This window comes from Mercurialis annua, linkage group LG1-X (genome assembly GCF_937616625.2).
Source record: "Mercurialis annua linkage group LG1-X, ddMerAnnu1.2, whole genome shotgun sequence".
Taxonomy (NCBI): Eukaryota; Viridiplantae; Streptophyta; class Magnoliopsida; order Malpighiales; family Euphorbiaceae; genus Mercurialis; species Mercurialis annua.
In genome coordinates this window covers 1,551,382-1,577,692 of record NC_065570.1, presented here as the reverse complement: position 1 = coordinate 1,577,692, position 26,311 = coordinate 1,551,382, and the positions used below count along the sequence as shown (strand labels likewise).

General features: G+C 30.7%; 5 protein-coding genes across 7 annotated transcripts; 3 read left to right on the top strand and 2 right to left on the bottom strand.

Annotated features, from left to right (window-relative positions):
* The first annotated feature begins 1,436 nt into the window (after positions 1–1,436).
* On the top strand, positions 1,437–3,766 carry LOC130014576 (cysteine-rich repeat secretory protein 38-like). Its single transcript, XM_050358801.2, has 2 exons — positions 1,437–2,243; positions 2,334–3,766. Exons 1-2 carry the CDS (start codon positions 1,475–1,477, stop codon positions 2,417–2,419), a joined length of 855 nt encoding a protein of 284 aa, XP_050214758.1. The 5' UTR covers positions 1,437–1,474; the 3' UTR covers positions 2,420–3,766.
* Positions 3,767–5,587: 1,821 nt separating this feature from the next.
* Positions 5,588–6,764, top strand: LOC126665871 (cysteine-rich repeat secretory protein 38-like). 2 transcript variants are annotated; one of them, XM_050358805.2, is made up of 2 exons: positions 5,588–6,453; positions 6,547–6,764. In XM_050358805.2, exons 1-2 carry the CDS (start codon positions 5,706–5,708, stop codon positions 6,627–6,629), a joined length of 831 nt encoding a protein of 276 aa, XP_050214762.1. In that variant the 5' UTR covers positions 5,588–5,705; the 3' UTR covers positions 6,630–6,764. The 2 variants fall into 2 exon arrangements, with proteins under 2 accessions (XP_050214762.1, XP_050214760.1); XM_050358803.2 differs by having other exon boundaries at positions 5,590–6,453; positions 6,535–6,764.
* A 2,214-nt stretch (positions 6,765–8,978) lies between these two features.
* Positions 8,979–10,879, top strand: LOC126664305 (cysteine-rich repeat secretory protein 38-like). Its single transcript, XM_050356645.2, has 2 exons — positions 8,979–10,447; positions 10,541–10,879. Exons 1-2 carry the CDS (start codon positions 9,706–9,708, stop codon positions 10,621–10,623), a joined length of 825 nt encoding a protein of 274 aa, XP_050212602.1. The 5' UTR covers positions 8,979–9,705; the 3' UTR covers positions 10,624–10,879.
* Positions 10,880–11,208: 329 nt separating this feature from the next.
* LOC126664300 (cysteine-rich receptor-like protein kinase 44) lies at positions 11,209–14,280 on the bottom strand. Its single transcript, XM_050356630.2, has 6 exons — positions 13,363–14,280; positions 13,018–13,271; positions 12,519–12,729; positions 12,187–12,424; positions 11,957–12,107; positions 11,209–11,654 (listed from the first exon to the last, which is right to left on the bottom strand). Exons 1-6 carry the CDS (start codon positions 14,117–14,119, stop codon positions 11,379–11,381), a joined length of 1,887 nt encoding a protein of 628 aa, XP_050212587.1. The 5' UTR covers positions 14,120–14,280; the 3' UTR covers positions 11,209–11,378.
* A 137-nt stretch (positions 14,281–14,417) lies between these two features.
* LOC126664299 (cysteine-rich receptor-like protein kinase 29) lies at positions 14,418–17,904 on the bottom strand. 2 transcript variants are annotated; one of them, XM_050356629.2, is made up of 8 exons: positions 17,814–17,904; positions 16,948–17,698; positions 16,591–16,707; positions 16,127–16,248; positions 15,820–16,030; positions 15,506–15,743; positions 15,158–15,308; positions 14,418–14,922 (listed from the first exon to the last, which is right to left on the bottom strand). In XM_050356629.2, the coding sequence occupies exons 2-8, from the start codon at positions 17,666–17,668 to the stop codon at positions 14,656–14,658; spliced, it is 1,827 nt and encodes a 608-aa protein (XP_050212586.1). In that variant the 5' UTR covers positions 17,669–17,698; positions 17,814–17,904; the 3' UTR covers positions 14,418–14,655. The 2 variants fall into 2 exon arrangements, with proteins under 2 accessions (XP_050212586.1, XP_050212585.1); XM_050356628.2 differs by lacking the exon at positions 17,814–17,904 and having other exon boundaries at positions 16,948–17,805.
* Positions 17,905–26,311: the final 8,407 nt, after the last annotated feature.

The window sequence follows — 26,311 nt, the reverse complement described above, 5'->3', positions numbered from 1 at the left end:
GCACCATAGTAATCACCAACTTTCGCGTATTTTTAGTATTTAACACGAATTTTTAATTTTGGCATATAAATACATGACTTATTTAATTGTTTGCATATAAGACCACGTTTGCATTTTGTAAAAAGCCGGTGCCGTTTTAGGTCAAAAACTGTCCCGTGTTATTATTGCAAAAATTAGATTGTTCATGTATTTATATGGCAAAATTAAAAATTCATTTTAAATACCGAAAACATGCGAAAATTGGTGATTGTTAGAGCATTTAAGCCGAATAATAAAGATGTAACATGCTGATGTAGAGAAATTAAATTGGAAAATTATAATTAGAAAATTCTAATATTTTTTCTTTTAGATATTCTTCTAGCTATCACTTTTTAACAGAGGCAGATCTAGGTGTGATAGGGTGGGGTCCATCTTTTGAAAAATATAAAATTTGTTTTTGTATATACAAATTCAGTTTACCAGCAAATATTTATAGATTCATAATTATTCATAAATATTAGTTATACAAGATTTTATAGATTATTTTATCATATTTAATTTATAAAAAAACTACCATCTTAACTCTATTTATCAAATTCTTCTTCTTAATATATCTCTTTTTTTAGTTTAAATAAAGAAAATTCTCTTAAAATTTTAAAGTGCTGCGTGTTTTAAATTATAATTATAATTTTTACATTAAAAACGAATATGTATTGTACACCGGTAGTATATTTTATAAATTAAAAATTTAAAAATAAAATAATATAAATTAAACTTTCAAATAAATTAAATAAAGTATTAAGATACATATAATTTTAGTCATATGACTTTACACTTGAACAAAATACTTCATGCAATAAGATTGAAAAAAAAAATGAGTAGATGAGATTTAATAGTTCGTTTTGAAAAAATTTTGATATTTTTAATAGTATAAATGATTATTTAAAATATTTAGAAATTGAAAATTGGTCGAAAATAATTTTCAAAAACATGTTTAATTGTATTGCTAAAATTTATATAATTTTATATTTTAATTTTTTAGTCTATAAATGGACCCCACCATATTTGACTTCTGCATCCGCCACTGCTTTTTAAATACTTCGACAAATAAAAGAAACATTTTTAAATACTCTTTTAAGTTTCACTTTGTTTTTATTTTATACACATAACTTCCAAACATCAAAATTTTTAATGTAAAATTTATCACATTTTAATTAAGATATTTTGGGTTACCATTGCTCTCAACATTAAAAATTGGACTAAAATTGAAAAATTAAAATTTTTAAATTTTTAAAATGTCAAAAAGGTGTGGAATTTTAATTCGCAATTCAACTCTTTGTATGTTTATGTCAGTAACATCATCTTAAGCATAACTTGAACAAGCGGGATTCAAATAAGATATAATTTAGTTGACTTTAATCTTTGGTGCTAACCATATTCAATCAAAAGATACTTGCTGTCCAAGCAATTAACAGTTGACTCGACCTTTCAAGAAATGCCAAGATTTGATAGTTTCTGGACCAAAAAAATGGAGATTTTAATTCTTTTATCAACTTTACTAGTGCTATTCAGCTCTTCTTCTTGTTCCGACACTAACCATATTCTTGTATTGGAATGTTCAGCTGATATTAAAGCTAACCTAACGAATGATTACCAAATAAATTTCAATAATCTATTGGATTCACTAGCAACAAACGCGCCTTTCAACAATGGATTCTACAAAGCCGAGTTTGGAAAAAATTCCGACAAAATTTACGGGGTTACACAATGTAGAGCAGATCTTTCTACAGAAAACTGCGCAGCTTGCATCAGGATCGCCACCCTACACCGCGGCTGCTATACAGATAGTACGCGGGTATCTATTTGGTATAAATGGTGCTTTCTTCGATACTCGAACGAAAGATTTTTCGGGAAATGGGGTCCATCTGCAATGGCTATAACAAATCACACAAATTTCGAAGATCCAAACATGCTTTCGAAGACTCTGAACTTTATGAATGATCTTGTTTCTACAGCTCCCGAGCAACCATTGATGTTTCAAACTAACGTTTTGGATGTCGGAAAATACGGAAAGAGGTACGCATTGGCTCAGTGCACTCGAGATTTAAGCAGAAAAGAGTGTAGAAAATGCTTTGATTATAAGTTGGTGATTTTTCGATCAACGATAGGTAATAAAAAACAATGGCACATTTTTGGATATGGTTGTAGTATGTGGTATGGTGATTCTCAATTCTACTTCAACTACACATTGCCTGCAGATAAAGGTGATTTGTTGAGTTGCTTCAACAATTTTTTTTTTAATTTGTTCCAATTTTTTCTTTTTATGATAACTGAAGTTTTCATTGGGGATACAGGTGGTGGCGGCGCTGTAATTTTGCCAGCTGAACAATTTTTGATCGGCATGATTATTCCGGTGATAATGTTCCTGATTATTCTCTAGTCATTTGATGCGGTTGTAGATGCAGATTTGAAATTTACGAAAAAGATGAATCGTAATTTGGATAATGACATTTTTGTAATTCTCGTAAGTTAAGTAGTGTACGAATTAGGATTTAGTGGAAATAGATCAATGATAAATACTTCTGAGCTTTCATCAAGATCTACATCGTTTTTGAGCCAAATTCAATTGTTTGTGCCTCAAAAATTGCTGTTAATTTTTTTAATTTTACTTAGAGTTTTATTTTTAATGTAGGATATATATGGTGTCTTTATTTTTGAATATTATTTAGGGTTAATTCCTAAAAAAATCACGAACTTTACACGAAGTTTCATTTTAATCATGACCTTTAAAAGTTGCCATTTAAAGGCACGAACTTTCATTTTGTTTCAAATCTATCATTTCAGTGTATTTTTATTGACTAAATTCTTCAATAAACCTTTAATGAAAGACCCAAATTATAAATCGACATTAAATTTTATTATCTTTTAGTTAGAGTATATAGGATTAGGAATTTTTGCTTCGATAAAATACATCGGATTTTACTTTGGCGATAGATTTGAAACAAAATGAAAGTTCGTGCCTTTAAATGACAACTTTTAAAGTTCATGATTAAAATGAAACTTCGTGTAAAGTTCGTGATTTTTTTAGAAATTAACCCTATTATTTATAAGCCTTAAATTTTATGGAGGCAGATTTTACTTAATTAATTTACTATATAATGTTGTTTTTGTTGCTTTTCAAATTCGAAATTCTAGAAACCCTCATCCCTCTAAACTCTCTTTTTCTTTTGAGAAAAAAAAACTTTCTCTCTTTTTAGAAACCCTCATCCCTCTAAACTCTTTCTTTCTTTTTAGAAACTCTAGCCGCAACAAGAGGGAGGTGATTTTGGCCATTTTTTGGTTTAAAATCACCTCCCTACCTTCTCGTTTTCTGTTCAAATCTCGTATTTAGTTTATTTTGCGTCAATAATCACAAATCTGAGATCTGTTGGTATTTTTCTTTCTTCCTTTATGGATGTTTTGTCTTCCTGTCTCTTACCCTTTATGAGTTTTGCTATTTCCTTGATGGAATTATTTACGGAGCGTAGATCTGAAGTGCTATCAGTAGAAATTTTATTTTTTATATTCTCTCAATCGGACTCATTCGAAGACCAAAGAGTCGATGTATGGTTTAAAATAACCTTCGAGTGGAGCGGACGGATCGCCGAGTTGCATATTCAAAGAGCTCCTTCAATGCGATTTAAGAAATTAGATATGATTTTCTGTTATTTTATTGATGTTCTATTATTGCACTCTTGAATGTATTGATTTATTCAATATTTGATCAAGTTGTATTTTTATTTTTCTATTAATGAAATTTTTATTATTCTCAAAAAAAAAAATCAAAATTCTATGATATCAACAGATCAATAAATGTCTAATTATCTAGTATTCCTCCAAGCATTAGTTTTTTAGAAGCTACAATATGAGTTATATCCTTAATCAACAGACTTGTAGAATTCTCTAGAATTGAAAATGGCAAACCATAATAATGAATTTTAAAAATTAAATGGAACGATTCAACAATAAAAATGGATGTTTAAAGTTAAACAACAAAGGTTGACGCTTAACAAACGAAGATGAAATTTATTTAGTATTTAATGTTTACTTTTATTTTTCTTTACAGAAATTAATTCGTCTTTTTTCATGAAAGTTTAAAAGATTTTAATTACAACATTCTAGCAAGACACTTATATAATTTAATTTCAAATTTAATATACAATCTGCTAATAATAATGTGTATGTTCTTACTCACCATCATATTCTATTTTAAGTCAGAAATATTGTATTCATTATATATCGGATATTCATTAACTATTTAGAAAACACACAATTTTTGTTTTTTTTGAAAACAAATCTAGAAAATCACATGTCAAAAAAAAGGTTAATTACATATAAAATCATGACCTTTGTGCCAAGTTTTAAAAATAACATAACCTCTGAAATGTGTCAATTATAGACACTACCTTTCATTTTTTTTCAAAAATAACATCGGCGATTTTTAGTGACATTTTTACTGACGTGGCATGACACGTGGCAGACACATCGGCTGTCCAAGTCAGCAAAATTTCATCAAAAAATGTGCCCATGATGAAATTGAAAAAAAATGAAAGGTGGTGTCTATAATTGACACGTTTTAAAGGTAATGTTATTTTTGAAATTTGGTACAAAAGTCATGATTTTATATATAATTAATCCTAAAAAGAATAAAACTGCATAAATAAATAAAAGGTTTAATGGTGAAAAGTCCAAATTTTTACGACTTGTTACAATTTACCAAACCTTTTAATTTTTATAATAATAGCCAAATTATATTTTTTTATTGCACACGTAAAAAGTACACGTAGAAAGAATACGTAAAAAATACGCGTATTTTTTAACATTTTAATTTTAATATGAAAACTAAAACAATTTAATAATTAAAATGTTTAATATTTATAAATTTTAATTAATATTAAATTTTTTAATAAAAAAATTTAAAAAAATAGGGAGAAAATTCTCCCAGGATTGAATCATCTTTGATTTGATGCACAAATAATTAAAGTGACTCGCACATTGCTTCTGTGAGTCACTTTTGCAGAATATTTTTGCGAGTTACATCAACTTACAAAAATATTACTGCGAGTTGTATGGGGTTTGTGACATAAAATAAATTTTTTTTCCATGCATAGGCTAAAGAGGGAAATTATTTTAGTTTGTGGGTTAAACAGGGCATTAACCCGATTTCTCTCATATTTTTTCCGAATTACTCTCTTTTTGAGGGATTTATCATTTTTGACTGACATGTATTTAATTAACTTTATTTTAAATGTTATTCTTTCTTTTTGTTTTTATGTTCCCTTCATCAAAAGGTTTTTTATTTTTCCATATTTTATTATGCATACATGAAACATATTAAAAATTTATCACATTTTAATAAAGATATTTTGAAATTGGGTTACATTTAAAATTAAAATGAAATTAAGAAAATAATTTTTTAATTCAATTATATTATGTCAAATGGTATGGAATTTGCAATCCAAATTCAACTCTTTGAAGTTTGAATATCGGTAAGCATAACTTGGGCAAGTGGGATTCAAATAAGATATAGTTTAGTTGACCTTAATCTTTGGTGCTAACCATATTCAATCAAAAGATACTTGCAATCCAAGTAATAAACAGTTGACTCTCGACCTTTCAAAAATATACCAAGATTTGATAGTTTCTAGCTCAATTCATAATCTCTATCTCTGTCAGAACCAAACAAAATGGAGATTTTAATTCTTTTATCAACATTACTAGTGCTATTCAGCTCGTCTTCTTGTTCCGACACTAACCAGATTCTTGGAGCGGAATGTTCAGCCGATATTAAAGCGAACCTAACGAATGATTACCAAATAAATTTCAAGAATCTAATGGATTCACTTGCAACAAATGCCCCTTCCAACAACGGATTCTACAAAGCCGAATCTGGAAAAAATTCTGACAAAATTTACGGGGTTACACAATGTAGAGCCGATCTTTCTTCAGCAAACTGCGCGGCTTGCATCAAGAACGCCACCTTAAACCGCGGCTGCTATACAGGTAGTAAGAGTGTAACTAGATGGTATAGATGGTGTTTTCTTCGATACTCAAACGAAAGTTTTTTTGGGATGTGGGATCGATCTGCAGTGGCGAAAGCTAACGACACTAATCTCGAAGATCCGAACGTGGTTTCTAAGACTCTAAACTTTGTGAATGATCTTGTTTCTACAGCTCCGGACCAGCCATTGATGTTTCAAACTAAGGTTTTAGATGTCGGAAAATACGGAAAGAGGTATGCATTGGCTCAGTGCACTCGAGATATAAGCAGACAAGATTGTGGAAAATGCTTTGATGATAAGTTGGTAATTTTTAGATCAACGATTGGGAATAAAAAAGAATGGGAGGTTCATGGATATGGTTGTAGTATATGGTATGGTGACTCTCAATTCTATTTCAACTACACATTGCCTACAGATTTACCAACAGATAAAGGTGAGTTGTTGAATTGTTTCAGCAAGTTTTTTTTGATTTGTACCAATTTTTTTCTTTTGATGCTAACTGAAGTTTTCATAGGGGAAAATACAGGCGGTGGCACTGTAAATTCGTCACCTGAACGGTTTTCGATTGGCATGATTGTTCCTGTGCTAATGTTCCTGTTAGTTCTCTAGTCATTTGATGCGGGTGTGGATGTGAATTTAGAATTTTTGAAAATAGAATTTGCGGATTTGAAATTTATGAAGTGTGCGAATTAGGTGATTTCTGTACGTCATTTACTTAATTAAGTTGGATTTGAATGTTTTTTTCGTTCCTTTTCAAACTCCGAAATTCTTCAAATCAACGAATAATTGAACATCTAATTACCTAATATTCCTCGAATCAATATATTTGTACTTCCTATATTATATATGAACTATTTCGATAGAATTATTTAAGTTTCTGCTACACCATCATTGTATGTAATTGGGCATCTACTGAACAATATGTAAGAATATAAGTATCTGTCTGCTATTTATTGTAGAGAATGTAATATAGCTCTGTTATTCAGCTAAGGTCAACTTGTAATTAGCTCGAAAATTTTGAGAGGAACTTTTTTTTCACATTTTAGGTCCATATTTTAAAGTAACATTACAATTTGTTTTAATGAATTTAGCTTATTTTAAAATCTTAAAATCAGACACACTAGAGTAGATACCAACAAGTAAAAGGATGGAGGTTATAAGATAAAAATATTACATTTTTTGGTATTTTTATAAAAATTCTCAAAATATTACGGGAAATTTACAAACATATTAGATTTAAATAACATTTTACTCAAATACATAAAAAGCTGAATTTTTACATACATGATAAAATAAGATAGAAGTTTACATTTTCTATCCACCAATCATTAAAATAATATTTTTAAAATTAGGAGTTGAGATTTTTCATACAATACTAATTTTTTTTTATTTCATTGCATTGGTAATTAATTTTTTATCAAATAAATCATTAATAAAATAATTCTATTAGTAAAAACAAAATCCTTTCATACATTTTATATTAATAAAATAAATATTGAAGAGTAAATATTTAAGATGCAAAATAAATTTTTATGAATATTTTATTTAGTAAGATATATACAAAGTACAAATTTAGATATAATTTAGTTGACTTTAATCGTAGTGCAAATAATACTCCATCAAAAGATAATTACAATTATTTTCAATACATGTGAGTCTGCAAGACATTCTCTTAATTTAAATGAGGTCGGAAGTTTTTTTTTTTTTTTTGATAATTTGGGGAGGGAAGAGCGCTTATGAGAGAAATCGAACTCACGACCTACCAGTTTGCTGCTCAGCGCTTAATCGCTTATACCATTTGAGCTAAATCTCATTGGTTCGCATCCCCAATGGACTCTCTAAAATTGTCAAACTCTTTAAATTAAAGAGTTTGACAATAAATTAGGAGTCCAATGGACTCTCTATTCTTTATATTTAGAGTAGAGAGTGAAAATGGCTCTCCACATGTAGAGAGCCATTTTCACTCTCTACTTCATTTTTCAAATAGTAAAATTTTAAATTTTAAAAAATAAGGTGGTTATTTTTACTTTTAAATATTATATTTTTACTTTTAGTAAAAAACTGAATAAATAAATGAATAAAAAATTAAATAAAAAAAATTATTTTATTAATATTTAATATTTTATTAATATTTTTTAGGAAAACAAAATAAAAAAAATTAAATATTAGAGAGGCAATTAATTTAATATTATTATTATTTAATACTTTTATTTTATTATTAATTATTAAAATTATATACAATAAAAACTGATATTAAAGAGTCCATTAGAGTAAAATTTTAAAGAGTAAAGGATCAATTTACCCCCTGTACTTGGCACGAAGTATCAAATAATTCCAACCTCGCAATACCGGATCAAAGTGCCCCAGAACTATGCAAAACCGGATCGGTTTCACCGTTTTGACCAAAAAAGAGAGTGGAATAACCTAATTTTAAAATTAACACTTAATTAACTCCAATTAATCTTAATTAAAACACTAATTAATTATTTTAATTTAAAATCTAACAAACACAAAATTGAGGGCTTTTTCTATCTTTTTCTCTAATTAAATATAATTACTCTCATAATTAATTAAATTTTCCTAATTAACAATTTTCGGTTACCCCACCACCGCCGCCCGAAAACTCTGCCTGCCCACCAACGCCGGACCCAGTGGGTCTGATCCAACCCCAGGCAGACTCATCTGGATCTGCCTTCCCCTTCATCGGAGAAGGCAGACCCAGATGGGTCTGCCGTTTTTTCCATGGCAGACCCATCTGGGTCTGCCTTCTCCGTCGTCTGGGTCTGCCATTTTGTTTCAACGGCAGACCCATTTGGGTCTACCATTTTGTTTCAACGGCAGACCCATCTTGTTACGACAGCAGACCCATCTGGGTCTGCCTTCTCCTTCGTCGGAGATGGCAGACCCAGATGGGTCTGCCTTCTCTGACGAAGGAGAAGGCAGACCCAGATGGGTCTGCTGAGGTGGCCGGTGGGAATAGCGGCGGCGGAGCAGCGGCGGCGGCGGGAGATAAGTGGCTGGTTGGAGAAGAAGTTATGGAGTTTAGGGTTTCTAATATTGATGATAGTTAAAAAAGTATAAACATATCCTTTAGTTTTTATTTTAAAATTAATTTGATTTTTAAAGTATCAATATGTAGTGGTTATAAAAATATATTAAGTGTCAATTTTGTGAATGAAATAAATGCTAAGAACTATTTTAAGCTTTTAACCATCTAAAACCACCTAAAACCATCTAAAACCGGAGAGTGCGTTCACTCTCTAATGTGAGAGTGGGGAAGGGGGCATTTGATACGTTTTTGCATAGTTGTGGGGTGATTTGATCCACTTTTACGAGGTTGGACGTATTTGATCTTTCGTGCCAACTTCAGGGGGGGTTTTTGAACCTTCACTCAAATTTTAAATATCACTCTTTATTTTTAAAATACTCTTTATTTTACAAAAGATGCTCTTTATTTTAAAGAATACCATTGGAGATGCTTAAGTTCAATACATGCCAGTTGTTTAAAATTTAAAATTGAAACATTCCATGTGCACTAGACTAATTTTTTTTTTTTTTATGAATACTAAAAATAATAGTATTTACAATCCAAGCAATAAAGAGTTGACTCAGCCTTTTAAAATATGCCCAGATTTGATAGTTTTTAGCTCAATTCATAATCTCTATCTCTGTCTGAACCAGAAAAATGGAGATTTTAATTCTTTTATCAACTTTACTGTTGCTATTCAGCTCTTTGTCGTGTTCCGACACTAACGAGATTCTTGGAGAATCTTCAGACGATATTAAAGCTAACCTGACGAATGATTACAAAATCAATTTCAAGAATCTAATGGATTCACTAGCAACAAATGCCCCTTCCAACAATGGATTCTACAAAGCCGAATTCGGAAAAGATTCCGACAAAATTTACGGTCTTACACAATGTAGAGCCGATCTTTCTTCAGCAAACTGCGCGGCTTGCATCAAGAACGCTACCGTAGACCGCGGCTACTATACAGATAGGAAGAGCGTATCGAAATGGTACAAATGGTGCCATCTTCGATACTCAAACGAAAGATTTTTCGGGAAATATGTTCCATCTGCACAGGTGATAGCCAACCGCACAAATCTCGAAGATTATCGCTCACATTCTAGTCCTCTGAAATTTATGAATGATCTTGTTTCGACAGCTCCGGAGCAGCCATTTATGTTTCAGACTCAGGTTTTGGATGTCGGAAAATACGGAAAGAGGTACGGACTGGCTCAGTGCACTCGAGATTTAAGCAGAAAAGACTGTGGAAAATGCTTTGATAATAAGTTGGAGTTGGTGAGTTCTGTAGAAGCGATTGATAATCTTAAAGAATGGCAGGCTTTTGGATATGGTTGTATTGTGTGGTATGGTGATTCTCAATTCTATTTCAACTACACAATGTTGCCTACGCATAACGGTGAGTTGTTGAATTGTTATAGCTATTTTCTTTCGATTTGTTTCGAGTTTTTCTTTTTATGCTAACTGAAGTTTTTCATTGGGAAAAATACAGGCGGCGCAGCTGTCAACTTGTCACATGAACGGTTTTCAATCGGCATGATTGTTTCGGTGCTAATGTTCGTGTTAGTTTTCTAGTCGTTTGATGCGGGTGTGGATGCGAATTCAGAATTTTTGAAAATAACAGAGTTTGCGGATCTGGTATTATGAAAAAAATGAATCGAAAATTTGGATAGTGACATTTCTATAATTCTGCTATTTTTGAAGTGTGCGAATCAGGTGATTTTTGTACTTAATTTTAGTATTTTACTTATTTAAGTTAACATAGAATGCTCTTTTTTGTTCCTTTTCAAACTTATGAATTCTTTGAATCAACGAATCATTTAACGTCTAATTACCTAATATTCCTCGAATCGATATATATTATTTCGTTAATCAATTGATTGATAGAATTTCTAAGTTCCTGCTACTCCATCATTGTATGTAATTGGACATCTTTTTAACAATATGTATGAGAATTAGTATCTGTTAGCTTTTTATTGTAGAGAATTTATTATAGTTCTATAATTTAGCTAAGGTCAAATTGTTATTAGCTGGATACTTTTGTGAGGAACTTTTTTTCACATTTTAGGTCCATATTTTAAAGTAACATTGAAATTTTTTTCAATGAAATTTTAGCTTATTTTAAAAATTTAACTCATTATACTGTATTCTGCAGATAAATTTAAGAATCAGAATCAACTACAAAGAATAAAATATTTTCCTCTTGTACAAAACCCAATCTGATAAACTATATAAATACAATACAACTATATATTAACATCTGAAAAACTATAGAATACAACTCAATAAATGGCTGCAGACAATAGTCCGGTTTCGCTTTTCGATTGACTCTACTCGGTCACTTCTGAAACATATCCCTGAGAATTAAAATTGTCTGAACCAGAGCTGCTACTCATGAATGAATGTGGTCTTAAGGGTACTGGAAGAGTAAGAGAGTTACTACTCAGCATGAGAACAACTGAAGCCATGGTTGGTCTATCAGCTACATTTTCTTGAACACATAACAGTCCAATGTGGATACACCTCATCATTTCATTTCTTGAACCATTTCTCAAATTTGTGTCCACAATGTTTAAGCATGTCTCTTCTTTCCAGTTCCTCCAGGCCTGCAAAAATTATTATATACAGATTAATTATATATTTCATAAGAATAACTTTGCGGTTTCTCCAACGTATTTTTTCTTCACCAAACAATGTTGTTTTTGCGGTTTTTGATGACTTAAACGACATCGTATAATGACTTTGGGCTGTAAACTGCCAAAAAATGAAAGGTTATGCTTTTCTATGTCAAGTTTTAAACGTTGCGATTAGAGACGCAGAAAATTGAGATTTTATCTGCAATTAACCCTCATAAAAATAACTTGTTTTATGATCAGTAGCGAAAATAAAAACATTTTATCATCCTTACATAGCTTAGAAGATCCTCTACGTTATCTCCGCTGCGAAATGAGTTGTTTTTTTGACCGCTAACAATCTCGAGAAGGAGCACTCCAAAACTGTAGACATCTGATTTGACGGAAAAGTAACCGTGCATTGCGTACTCCGGAGCCATATAGCCACTGCAAATCAATACCATAAAGATCAGTTTCAACTTTTGTATGCAATCATGATGACTCAGATTAGTTTTGGGGTACTTACTAGGTGCCTACAATTCTACTTGTATTTCCTTGGGTTTGATCCATTATAAACAACCTTGCCATACCAAAATCTGCAATTTTAGAGTTCATCTCTGCATCTAACAGGATATTACTGGCTTTGAGATCCCGATGTATGATTCGCAAACGAGAGTCTTCGTGAAGATAAACAAGTCCTCGAGCAATGCCTCCTATTATTTTGTATCGTTTATCCCAGTCCAAATATGCCCGTTTGTCGGAATCTGCATATCGTTGCAAGTATGTGAATCGCAGTCTTCAGGAAAATCACAAACAATGAATTGTAAGATTACAATTGCAAGTGGAAGAAAACCTTACCAAACAAGAAATGATCAAGGCTTGTATTCGGGACAAACTCGTAGACTAAGAGCCTTTCATTTCCTGACAAGCAAAATCCGAGGAGCCTAACCAAGTTCCTATGTTGAAGCTTAGCCACCAAAAGGACTTCATTCTTAAATTCTAAATCTCCTTGTCCAGAACCGGTGGCTAGCCTTTTTACCGCTACTTCTTGTCCATCAGAAAGCCTCCCCTATCAAGAAATGCAACTTATTTTCAAGTTTCAAGTTTAATATGTCAAACATTTGTTACCAGTAAGTTTGTCTTTAGGCTGTCTGAAGCTGATGTGACTAATTGATACTGTATATACTCGGTCTTCTCCGATTAGTCACATCAGGTTCCGAGGACTAGGTTGCATGAAATTGTAAAAGAAGTCATGCATGACATAACAAAAATTAAAAGACTGATTAAACTGCGGATTTCACTTAAGGTCGAGCATTTCTTTGTGATTAACCCTTTATTTCCTGTGTTACATAGTTACCTTATAAACAGAGCCAAATCCACCTTGTCCGAGCTTATTTGCGTCAGAAAAGTTGTCTGTTGCTGCTCTAATGGTGGCAAAATCAAATTGTAATGATTCAGCATTTATAATTTCATCCACGTCTTCGATGTCAGGTTTTCTTTGTCTTGGTTTTCTCCGTTTCAGGAAGATGTATAAGCAGATCAATAGTATCAAGACACCAACAATTGGAACAACAATAATAACAACAGTTCGAGATGTGTTGCTGTCCTCTTCTGTGCAATCAAAATCTCACATCATACTAAAGAAAATGGTTATTTTGATAATATTAAATTGGTCTAATAATGGTTTTTCGACTTCTCATACCTTTAGGCGGCGGTGGAGCTGAAGTATTATAGAAACGGCTGGTCTCATACCTTAAATTACAGCTAGGAGTAACAACTCTAGCGCCAACCTTTCCATTACAACAATCTGGGATATATCTAGCTGACTGTTCCAGGCAGTCATTGCACTCCACATCAGAAAGGTCAGGAGTACATTGCGAAAGAGCGTAAATTGTCAGAAAATCCGGTCCTACTGCATCTCCTGTCGCAAACTTGCGAATTGAACTGCCGGATGCAGCTTCAGCTTTTAAACTATCCAGCAAGGTTCTGAGTGCTTGATTAAACAGATCAACGCTCGTGACATTATTTACATTAAATAAATGAAGTTTGGGTTGATCTTCCATGATACCGAATATAGACATGTTTGAAAATCGGATCATACAGTTATCATACCATCCGACTGCCTCCTTCTGGTTCGGACAATCCTGTAAGATCCTGCGAGTAGAGTCTTTAACACAGCTACGACAACTATCTAACTCAACGTCTCCTCTACATAGCGAAATTGCATAAACTCTGTCAGGATCTTGACCGAAAGAGAAATTGTAAAATCCGTAATTTATATTAGTGTCGGAGGCGATAGACGTTAAGAGGGTGTTGAGATTTGATTTGTACACACTGTTGTTGGTATAGTTACCAGTTTCAGAACATGAACGCGAAAAGAAATTTGGCTGCGCTTCGCTGAAAATAACGGTGCCAATAAGAATGGATAATAAGAACAAAATCATTTTTGATGGAGCCATTTTTGATTAAACTTCAATATCTGTAGTGCCTTATAAGGAATGAAAACTTGAACTGAAATTGCCAATCTAATGTTGAAGTAGTCATCAGAATTAGTACAAGTTACAACAACAGTTTTAGTTTTACGCAGAGGAAGTTCGAGAAAATCTTCGAAAAACGGTCAATTTAATATTATTTTTTTCGGATTATGACAGAAGTGGTTGAGGACAAGCCGCCAATTTTGCCTGTATGGAACATAGGCACCTGACAAATGGCCAGGTCAAATCAGCGTTGTTTACCAAAACTTTGACAAAGTTGAGCTGCAAAATCTGGTAATTTACAATTGGAATGAAAGTATATAATAAAGTAGCCAAATATACATATTATAACATTCTAGAACAATATTCAATTAATGATGTCACTAGTATTTATCTATATCAGTCATGTGTATAGTAAAAAAATACAGAGGATTTCAAATACCAGGCTCGGTAGTTCCATTTATTTGGCGATACAACAATTCAGTAATCGGGACTTCACTTCTCGAAGATGACAGAGTTACTCATCGTTGATTTGCATATGAAGACGTGAAGCTTGCTAATTCAGTGCTGCCATGCATAAAAAACGCTGGCCGTGCAGGTACAGGAAGAGTATGGGAGTGGCTGCTTAGCATTAGAACAACCGAAGCCATGGTTGGCCTCTCACCGATATTTTCCTGAACGCAGAGCAACCCTATATGGATGCATTTCATTATTTCAGCCATGGAACCGGTCTTCAAATTGCGGTCTACCAGATTTGAAGATGTTCCATTTCTCCAGTGTCTCCATGCCTGCATAATTCATGAACGAATAGTTGTTTTATTGAAGGGCGAAAATGAAAACACTAAAACGATAAATGCTGAAATATAAACAGTAAAACAATATTATTTTACCAGTTCGGAAGTTTCAAAAGTGTTTACAGAAACGGAAAATAAAATTTTAAAATGTAGAACTCGATAAGGTTCTATATAACATAGCTAAAGGGAGAATCATCAAATTAAACTGGAATTGAACGGTTGTACTTACAAAGCTCAAAAGATCTTCAACATTCTCTTCATTGCAGAAACAGCTATTTCTTACACCACTCACAATCTCCAAAATTAAAACACCAAAACTAAATACATCGGACTTGACTGAGAACTGTCCATGCATTGCATACTCCGGCGCCATATACCCGCTGCACATTAACATTTATAAACTCAACTTCAATCAATGACAATAATGTTCAAATGTGACTCAAGACGTATTTATAATTTATGTTGCACGTAAGTAGATATCATAAATTTAAAAATTTCACGTTTCAATTCCGAAATTGAAACAAAACTTCAACTAATTTCTGTGCAACAATACTCAAAAGGACTTTGATAGACTTACAAGGTTCCCACAATTCTACTCGTATTGCTGTGAGTTTGATCCATTATAAACAGTCTTGCCATGCCGAAATCTGAAATTTTTGGATTCATATCCTCGTCCAATAGAATATTACTAGCTTTAAGATCTCGATGAATAATGCGAAGTCGAGAATCCTCATGAAGATAAAGAAGTCCTCTGGCAATGCCGACAATGATCTTGTAACGCATTTCCCAATTCAATTCTACACATCGTACCGGATCTACACGATTATACAATCATTAATCGAAATTTTCAAGCACGAATCATGTAAAAACCAAAACAGAAATGAGATATACCGAAAATAAATCGGTCAAGGCTGGCATTAGGCACAAACTCATAAATAAGAAGTCTTTCGATTCCTTGCAGGCAGAAACCGAGAAGGCGAGCTAAATTCCTGTGTTGAAGCTTGGCAACCAACAGGACTTCATTTTTGAACTCAATATCTCCTTGTCTAGACTCATTAGAAAGTCTTTTAACAGCTATATCTTCTCCTTTAGGAAGTGTACCCTGCGTATTAATAATTTTATATAGAGAATTTAAACGATTAAATGAACTAATTACGTAATTAACAATCCGAACTCTGAATAAAAATCGTATTTATACCTTATAAACAGAGCCAAATCCACCTTCTCCCAGCTTCTTTTCCTCAGAAAAATTATCAGTTGATATTTTGATTGTCTCAAAGTCAATTAGCAATGACTCTACACTAATTATTTCTTCCACAGCTTCAATAAATTAATAAAAAAGGATTTCATGTTAATAAATTCTCATTAAATTTCTAATAGCTTAATTGCTTTAAATCACGAACTTTAACGTGTTTTTCCATTTTAAGACAAATTTCCAACTTTTTAAACCTTGAAGTATTATTTTTTCCAATTCGAGACACCAAGAGTTCTCCATTAAAAAATGTTGATGTGGCCACCGGAATATACACTATTCCAGCATTCACATCAGCAATTTTAAATATTCATGCTAAAATTTGCAAAGACATTAAAGTTCATGATTTTTTAAAACAATTAAATCTAATTATAATTTTAGTTCATTTGGTCAGACTTTAGAGGACTTACTTTCGATTCTTCTCCTGGTCTTTAGCACTTTCAAAAAAATTACAGTGCAGATTACTAGTGAAACCACGCTCACACTTAAAACGATAATGATAATTATATTCCGCCTTCTGTTGTTTCCTGTCAAAATAATCTAAAAATTTAATAGAAATTTTTATTTGTAATATTAAAAATATGTGACACAATTGCCAAAGCAATAATTTTATTTTAACAAAATCACCTTCTTTTATGATTAGAAAGAAATAGATCTAAATATAAAGAGCGTGATTTAGTCAAAATGAAAAATATTACTATATCTCAATCAATTATTACTCTGACAATAGCGCCACCCTAAAAATAAATTACATTAGCTTAGCTTACCTTTTGCTGGTAAAGAAAGAGGCACTGTCTGTGTAGGCGTCAGCGGTTGAGGCGGCGGTGGTAGTTCTTCTGCATCCGCCATAGGTTGGTAAAATCGATAGTTTTCATACCTGAAATTACAGCTCGGTTTCATCACTCTTCCTCCTAATTTCCCATCACAGCAAAACGGGATATCTCTAATAGCTGCAACCATACAATCATTACAATTCTGCTCACTTATATCAGGAGTACACTGCACAAGCCCATATATAGTTTCAAATCCCGCACTTTCATTTCCCGTCGCGAACTTCCGCGTAAAATTTCCTGACGCAGCTTTACTTCGAAGTCTACTCAACAGCTTCTGCAGCGCAGAATCGAACTGATTCGCATCGGTTACATTTTCTTCATTCACCATGTGAACAGTCGGTTGTGTCTCCATGAGACCGAAAATCGACCTGTTTGAGAAACGTAACATGCACGAATCGTAGAAGCCAAGAACCTCCTTGTAATTGGGACAATGCTCTATGATTTGTCGAGTCGAGTTCCGAATACAGCCGCGACATTCTTGGATCGAAACGTCGCCTTTACAGAGTGCGATTGCGTTTGCTTGATCAGGTATTTGGCCGACGGAGAGATTGTAGAAACCGTAAGTGATTTGGGTGTTGGAGATAAGGGTGGAGAGGAGGGTGTTGAGGTTTTTCTGGTAGGTACTGTTAGCTGTGTAGTTTCCTACGTTGTTCATACAGAACTGAGCATTGGTTAGAACAGCAAGCTGTAAGAGAATGTAAGCAAAGGAAAACAGAATATTAAAAGAATGCATTGAAACAAGTCTACTGAGAAAGCATAAGCTAATCAGTTTTCATTATAATATTACTTTAAATGCTTACATAAGAAGGGATTTCTTATTTTATTGAGCATTGAGCAACGAGTCAACTCAATTCGCCAATTTGTGTTTACTGTTTAGGGATCGACTAGTTATTTTTAATTTTTTTTAGCCAATTAAATTTCAAAATTATATCTCGGGATTAAATAATTCTTAATCTGTATACTTTAACGTGACTCATTTGACCCCGAAACACAAATTTTAGAATCTAATTGATTAAATAAAGATTAAAGTGACTATTTTAATTCCGAACACGAGTTTTGAAATCCAATTGATTAAAAAAGTTGAAAATAATTATTTGACTCCGAAATACAAGTTTGAAAGTCAGGGTATTTTTTTTTTGAGAAATCGATCCCACAACCTAGCAAATTGTTGTCCGTTTATATTATTTAAACTATATCTCATTGGTAAGTCGGGCTAGCTTTGTTATTTTATTTGAAAAAGAATATTTTAAAAGATATTTTGGCCTAATTTTAGTACGGAAAATGAATGTCTGTGTGAACTGAGAAACAAGTAGCCGCCGTTATCATATAGGATGGGGACATGTGAAGAATTCAGTAGAAAATGAATGGAGGAAAATGATGTTATCTCTAGTTTGTCTTCTCTAAACAGCTTTTTTCTTAAATTGGATCGGAGTGGACTATTCAAATGGCTGAATTTGGTTTATGTGAACCGTTCACTAATTATGTAACATATAATATTATTGAATATTATAATTAATTAATAAAAAATATTTTTTTTCTAATTAAAATATTACTCTCTCGGGTTCATAATATTTCTCGCATTTACCTTTGACATAAGAACTAAGAAAACAATTAATATGTCTTAATTTGTAAATATTTTTACTAAATAAACTTATATCGAAATTTGTTTGCATTTATTATTACTATTTTTATTCGTTTATTGCATTCTTTCAATAAATTAATAGGAAGCAAATATAGAAAAATAGCAATTAATGCTCTTTTGATATTTTAAATTGAAAAAAAATTATGAATCAAAAAAATTTCTTAACTGCGACAAATATTATGAACTGAAGGAAGTACCAATTAAATGATGTTTATTGATTGGTTAATTTTATTTAATATTATTACAACAATATCAATGGATAACTATAGAGTTTAAGTGGTGAATTAATAATAGATAAGTAGTTTTTATGAAATTCAGTTCAAGATATAAATTTTAAAAAGTTATTGTGTTAATCGTCTTATTTCTTTCATCTTGATTGTTTTTGCTAATTGATCAGTATATTATAGAGAGATAAATAAAATTAGGTAGAGGTGGATTCTAACTAAAGATCATAATAATTGAGGGGCTACTTGAAATCACACCAACAAATATGATATAGACAACATGGTTGAGTCAGAATCGGTAAAAAAAGCCGGTTCGGTTTCAAAAACATGACTTCATAGGGTGACGATATTTTATATTTAATTAAGGTAATATGGTTTTCATATTTATCCATTTTTACCATTGCCTTGTACTTCTATTTATCGATGTTAAGTTTCTAAACTTTTATTTTAATACAATAGATCCCGTCATAGAAATAAAATATATGTTCTTCACGTATTGTTAGTGTGATTGAAATAATTTTTATTTATTTTTTATTATAGTATTATTACAACCTAGTCATGCTCTTTTATTTTTTTTTTTTTTTAATTTTTAAATTAATTTTGTTTTATGGATTGACAATATTTTATAGTAGCATATTAATTTTATCTCTATAAAATTAAAAGTAAAATGATTTAATATTGATAAATAAAAATAAAGAGATCTAATACGAAAAGATATAACAAGTTCAGGGACCCAAAATGGTTTATGCCTCTAACTAGTGGGAACTACTCGTGAGTCGTATCTTTTGTCTTTGACCGCAAAGTCTTAAATATCAATAATTCATGACTTTACATTTGTAAGGAATCTTCTTAATTTCTTTGATTGAACAGTGCTTAATGTCATTTCTAGATCATTTTCTAAATTGTACTTAATTCAAAATTATTACTCTCTCCGTCCCGTTTAAGGAGGGACAAATGACTTTTTCACATATATGCATTGATTATAGTATTTTTTATTTTACCCCTATTTATGATAGTGTTATATTTTGGGTATAGACTAATAGTCATTAATTATGGAAAGAGAAAATCGGGTAAAAAAAAATTCATATAAATTGGCACAAAAAACACGATATGACCTTCTTAAATGGGACAAATAAAAATAGAATATGTCTCTTTTTAAATGGGACGGAGGGAGTATATTCACTTATTATTTTTCTCCTTTCTCTTACCATTATTTACTTGTATAATACTTTCATTTATTTTACATTGCTATTATACAAACATAAATCCTAAGGTTTATATATCAAATCTTAAACTTTTGCGTTTATAGTGAGTGGCGGATGCAGACATTTTGTGTGGTCGGACCCACATAAGTATTATAAATTTAAACTAGAATTGGGAGTATAATATAATAGATTTAAATTACAAATTATTAAATACAACTGAATGAATAGACGCAACTGTTGGATCCAGCATATAAACTTGTTTTTGTAAGAGTTAAAACACAGAGGTTTGAAAATGGGTTTAGTTTGAAAAACTTTTTTAAATTAAACCAATTAATCAGTAAGCTAAGTAAGTTAAAAGCTAAAACATAAAAGATCAAACCAGATTTTTATAGTGGTTCGGCAACCCTGCATACATCCACTCTTTAAGGATATTCATCCTTAAGATTTCCACTCTTCAATCTTTATTATGGGCTAGAGAAAAAGTCTTAAGAATACGACCCTAGTTCTATTCATAAGTTAGTCTGTAACTTACAAGCTGTTTTGTTTAGCTTCAGCAAACTATTTTCTTTCTAGAATGTAAACCTAGTTCTATCCAGAAGTTAGTCCAATCCTCACAAGTGTTTACAGATTGTTGTGGTATGAAACTCTCACTCAAAACTAGCCCTAATTCCTTTGAGAGGCATAACCAAAATATTGAGCACAGAGATGGCGGCTGAGATGATTTCTTTCTTGAAATTTCACACCTTTTACAAATGGAGAGGAGACCTTTATATAGACTTCAAGAATCTATTAGAAAGAAGCTGAGTCATCCTTATCCATAATGCAAGGTATATAAAATGACAAATGGAGGAGCCTCCTTGAGCTGAGCTGGACGACTCAGCTTGTGAATATTCTGTTTACTAATGAGAAAATAATACATAACTGCTCTTGTTTGTTAGTGTCTCAGTCTGACAGTAGTACGGTTCTATCCGGGGCGCGTAGGCTGAGCTGGCTTCTTAGCTTAATGATAAAAAAACCCTCCATCTATTTTTGCTTAAATAAATAAGGAACCTTCAAAATGCTTTTAAAACATGAGCCTTATAACACTTGGGCAAATAAGATTAGTGGGCTTTAGTTATCATCAAAATTAAAAATTATGGATAAAAGCCTTTAGCCAACAACTATTTTGATATTAATAGTTTTAATATATCTATATATAAATAACTATGTATAATTTTTGATTGTTTATTAATTTATTTATATATATAGATATACATAAAAATATCAAGAGAATCACATATATAAATATATCTTAATGAATGTTTTACTTCAGTTATTTATCATTTTGATTTGGATTGAGTTTTACTTTTCAATTTAAAATTGGCAATATATGCTTCACAATGTCCATTTTTAATGTGAATTTTGCATTTCAAGTTTAATATTGGGAACAATTTAAATTTTAAAAATAATTTAATTTTTTATTTATTTTTCTTGTTTATATTAATAAAAATATTAAATTTGTATACTAGATCAATAGATTTAGCTCATACATTTACAATTCTATGAGCTGAATTTAACAAATAAACTCCATAGTAGGTAGTGAACTAGTAGACAAGGGCGGGGTAATGGACCCCATCCTTGCCTACATAGATCCCCAACTGTATAGTGATTCAAAGACATTATTTAAAATATCACATCGCACAATTTTTTTTAAATTTGACATTTCATAGTGCATTCTAATTTCTAACAAACTATAAGCTAAACAATGTGTACTAAAACGACGCCAATAAATGAAAAGGGTATTAGTAAAATAAATCATAACGTTTCACCTTTATAGCGATTTAAGTCTAACATTTAAAATATTACAAAATAAATTCTTACCTTTTTAATTTTTGCATTTTATAACCTTATCCCAAAATTCGGTCATTTTCCCTCTTTTTAGGCTACACATTGTAAAGACGCGAAAGGTTGAGATTTTATTTACTAAATTCTAAAAAGTTGGGATTTAATATGCTAATAATATGATTGCCACGTACATATGAAAATAACGGCTAGAAAACGGTTTGGGCTACAAAATGCAAAAATTGAAAAGGTTAGAATTTGTTTCGTAAAGTTTTAAACGTTATGCTTAAATCGCAAAAATAGTGAAACGTTAGGATTTGTTTTGCCAATATCCCTAAATGAATTGTGTTATAAAATATCAATTTTAAAAAATAAAATATGTGATGCACCGTTTTAAATAATGTTTTAATTCGTTACAAACGCAAAATATTACAAATTTAACCCTAAATCCTATCGTAATAAATTATCTATAAGATATCCAAAACTTTGAAAGCTCATGAATAAGTAAAAAAAAAGAATAAATATCTATTATAATTCCATTATGAAAATTATTTTAGTAATCTGATTTTTACTATCTAATGATAAGGTTAGAATTTTAGGTATCTCAATTGGTAATAAGAGCATTGATTTTTTTTTATAAAATTAATTTAGTGACAGAAACGATTAATGCCATCATAAATATTTAATTTTGTTTTATTATAAAAATATTTGACTATTAGTTGTTTAGATAAATATGACTTAAACTATTATACGATGACGAAGTAAATTTCAATTCAAACTATATATAATTAGAAAATAATAATTAATAACGAGTCAATAAATAAATAAATAAAAATAAAAAATTTTATTTAAAAATTAATATGATAAAATATATTTAATTTAATTTAAGTTACAAATAATATTTACATATATAGCACGTGGTATAGAAATGAATACTAACATATATAAAAGGATGAGAGTGGTGGACAAATAAAATTATAACAATAATACATATTAAAATTAACTTATAAAAGTTATTTTATTATTTTTATTTACTATGTAATAGTAAAATTATAACAAAAAATATCAATAAATCAGAGCAAAAATATTTAATTTTATTCATAATTAATGAGATTTGAATGACAATGAATCCTATACTAAAATTAGAATAGCTTTCTTTATGATAAATAATATTATCATAAAAAAATTAAATTTCATTCCAATTAAAAGTTATTATAAAAAATTATTTGATAATTGATCAAATAAATTAAAATAATTTTTTATTAAAATAATTATGAAATTTAATTAGCAAATGATATTATAAATAAATAATTAATAATATATCACATCAATGTATAACACACTCAAATTTTATAATAGGGATAATACAACTGAAAACAACTACTATTAATTTAAAAATAACTTTTTGCAAGTGTACTTGGGGCTTGTTAGGTTGTAGACAAATAGACTAAGAACTAGAACTATTTAATAGATATCATTATTTTTTGGGTTTTGTATTTTACTTTCGGCGAAAAAATGTTTTTTCTAGTAAAATTTAGATAAATTAAACTGTTTGACTAATTTCATAATATTTTCTATTTATTTTTAAGCAATCTTTTTATTTTTTTAAATTCCTATACAAACACTTTTGTGTATTTTACAAAATATATTATTTTATTTTGGATTAATTACATATAAAATTATGACCTTTATACCAAATTTCAAAAATAATATGACCTTTAGAATGTGTCAATCACAGACACCACCTTTCATTCCTTTCAAAAATAACATCGGCAATTTTTAATGGCATTTTTGCTAACGTGGCAGACCCATCGGGTGTCCAAGTCAGCAAAATTTTACCAGAAAATATGCCTATGATGAAATTAAAAGATGGTGTCTGTGATTGACACGTTTTAAAGGTCATATTATTTTTTAAATTTGGTGCAAATGTCATGATTTTATATGTAATTAACCCTTTTATTTTATAGTTATTTTTTTATAACAATTTTTTTTAATTGATTCTGATATTTTTTATACCACGCATAATCAAACTATTTAATCATAAAAAATTATTCTAATATTTAAGAAACCGCTCGAATAGCACTTGAATTACTAGAAAATAATCGATAAACTATAATTTTATTATTTATTAATTTTATATAAAACAGAACATATATTATTTACTTTTTAACAATTCAAAGATATACAAAATATTTATACCTCTGATTTTACAAAATAAAAATTATATTAAAATTAATTTTATATTTTTTAAAATATAAATTTAAATAAACAATTTATATGAAACTTATTGAAAAGTAAACTTTCCAAAAGTAAACTACTAGTACTAAATAAACTTATTCGAGTAGTCGCACATGAGCTGCGTTGACGATTTCAGCGGTTTTATGTGGATGCAACGCGGAGTTTCCTTTTGCCAATTTCCACAAACTTCATTACAATATTATTTTTTAAAAGATCAATCAAATCTTTGTAATTAAAATATCTCATAGTAATCTGTGATTAATACGGGAGTCATAATTATTTGATAATTTATTTTCGTCTGATCCTACTTTAGATGATTCCACACCCATCTTCATGCATTTTACTATTTTAAGATAGCATTAGTCAAGTAAAAATGATTTATTAATATGTATAGGAAAGGTAATTATACAAAGGCCTAATGTCTTAAAATCCCTCGATTTTTTAGCCCTTTTCAATCCTACCTCGACGTTGAAAACTTGTTAATTTTTTTGTGTTTCAATTGTACCCTGAAATATTAAATTAACGTTTTTTTAATTTGGAAAAAATTTAAAAACACTCTCCATGTCTAGCATATATTAATTGTATGTTTTTAAAATTTATTTAAATTTAGTTAAATTAATTAAAAATTTAAATTAGTGTTAATTTGATTATGGTTTTTAGTTAGTTTTTAAAAATAAAAGACTTATTTGTACTTTTTTGAATAAAAAAGAATTTAATTTCATCTTTATACTTAGTTAATTGAATGATTTCATCATTTAAGTAAAAAAATTAAAAAAAGGGATACAATTGAAAACGAAAAATTCAAAAGTGGGTAAAATTGACAACTTTTCAACGTTGGGGTGGAATTGAAAAAAGTCTAAAGGTGAAGGATTTTTTGAGTGATTAGGCCTTATACAAAACACATGGTTTAGTTTGTTATGTTTTTTTTTTTTTGATGAATGAAAATATATTAAAAGCCACAAGAAGTGGCAAAACCTCCAATCTTCAAGAGTTTTCGCACAAGAAGTGACTCACACAAAGTGATACACTAGAGGCTACAGCTCAAGAAGGGAGAAAACAAGCAAGATCAACGGAAAAGAATACAATCTGGATTTCTATAGAAATCCAATGCCGAATAAGGAAAACTAGAAACATTACATTTGAAGTAAAAACCGGCTGAGATAAAGCTTTTAAAAACCAATTCTTCTACACACGTATTTTTTTGCTCGAAGATTCTTCGATCCCTGCTTTTCCATAATTCCCAAGTGGTAATATCCCAAAGAGAGTGCCACAGTTTCTTAGTGAGTCCATCCGGAATCAGAGAACACCATTGGAGGAGGAACACATCCATACGATTTGGCATAACTGATGTAACACCGACTTTAAGCAAGATATTGTTCCAGACCGAGCTTGCAAAAGAACAATGCATGAGGATATGGTTTTGTGTTTCCGGAAGTTCGCAAAAGGAGCAAAGGCTGTTTGATTCCGATACAATGTTTCTGGTGTGAAGGAAAACCAATGAGGAGACACTCCCATGTAAGGCTAGCCAAATGAAAAATCGAATTCTAGGAGGAGAAATTGAAGACCAATTTACAGCGAATGAATTTCCAGACAAAGCAGCAGAAATAGGCGTGTTCGTGTCTGTCACATCCATTGAAGAGTTTGGATTCTCAAATACAGCAGTAGAAACGTTGACAGTAGCAGCCAAAGGAGTGAGTGATCTGTTGTCTTCAGAAGCCTGCCCAACCAAGACTTCAGAGGTGGACCTTATCTGAGCAACAAGTCTGCCTAAACAAGGAGTAGTATTTGAACGAACAAGATTGCAGAAGGTAGCTGTTGTATAAACACCATTCCCTTTAACCCAATAAATCTTATCTGGTAAAGAAGATAAGTTTATTAAACTCAAATGAGATAACATGTATCAAGATCCCTTTTTTCATTCAAACGCAATCTTCGGCGCCAGCTCCAAGTCGATTGAATTACCTCTGAAATGCAAGAATTTTTCTGTCTAGAGAGGTTAAACAGACGCGGGAAAAGATCTGCCATAACACCTCCATCAAACCATCGATCAGACCAAAAGGAGATAGAGAGACCATTATTAACCTTAAATCTGATATTCGAAAAAAATAGAGACCAAGTCGAATTATCAATGCAACAACTTTTTCGAATACCTTTCCAGACAAAGGAAA

Coding starts and splice junctions, on each gene's coding strand:
- LOC130014576 (XM_050358801.2), top strand. CDS start 1,475: ATGCCAAGATTTGATAGTTTCTGGACCAAAAAAATGGAGATTTTAATT. Junction 2,244..2,333: donor CACATTGCCTGCAGATAAAG/GTGATTTGTTGA, acceptor TTGGGGATACAG/GTGGTGGCGGCGCTGTAATT.
- LOC126665871 (XM_050358803.2), top strand. CDS start 5,706: ATGGAGATTTTAATTCTTTTATCAACATTACTAGTGCTATTCAGCTCG. Junction 6,454..6,534: donor AGATTTACCAACAGATAAAG/GTGAGTTGTTGA, acceptor AAGTTTTCATAG/GGGAAAATACAGGCGGTGGC.
- LOC126664305 (XM_050356645.2), top strand. CDS start 9,706: ATGGAGATTTTAATTCTTTTATCAACTTTACTGTTGCTATTCAGCTCT. Junction 10,448..10,540: donor AATGTTGCCTACGCATAACG/GTGAGTTGTTGA, acceptor GGAAAAATACAG/GCGGCGCAGCTGTCAACTTG.
- LOC126664300 (XM_050356630.2), bottom strand. CDS start 14,119: ATGGCTCCATCAAAAATGATTTTGTTCTTATTATCCATTCTTATTGGC. Junction 13,272..13,362: donor AGCTCCACCGCCGCCTAAAG/GTATGAGAAGTC, acceptor TTGATTGCACAG/AAGAGGACAGCAACACATCT. Junction 12,730..13,017: donor GATTTGGCTCTGTTTATAAG/GTAACTATGTAA, acceptor ATTTCTTGATAG/GGGAGGCTTTCTGATGGACA.
- LOC126664299 (XM_050356628.2), bottom strand. CDS start 17,746: ATGCATTCTTTTAATATTCTGTTTTCCTTTGCTTACATTCTCTTACAG. Junction 16,708..16,947: donor TCTTTCTTTACCAGCAAAAG/GTAAGCTAAGCT, acceptor TTATTTTGACAG/GAAACAACAGAAGGCGGAAT. Junction 15,744..15,819: donor CCTTGACCGATTTATTTTCG/GTATATCTCATT, acceptor ATAATCGTGTAG/ATCCGGTACGATGTGTAGAA.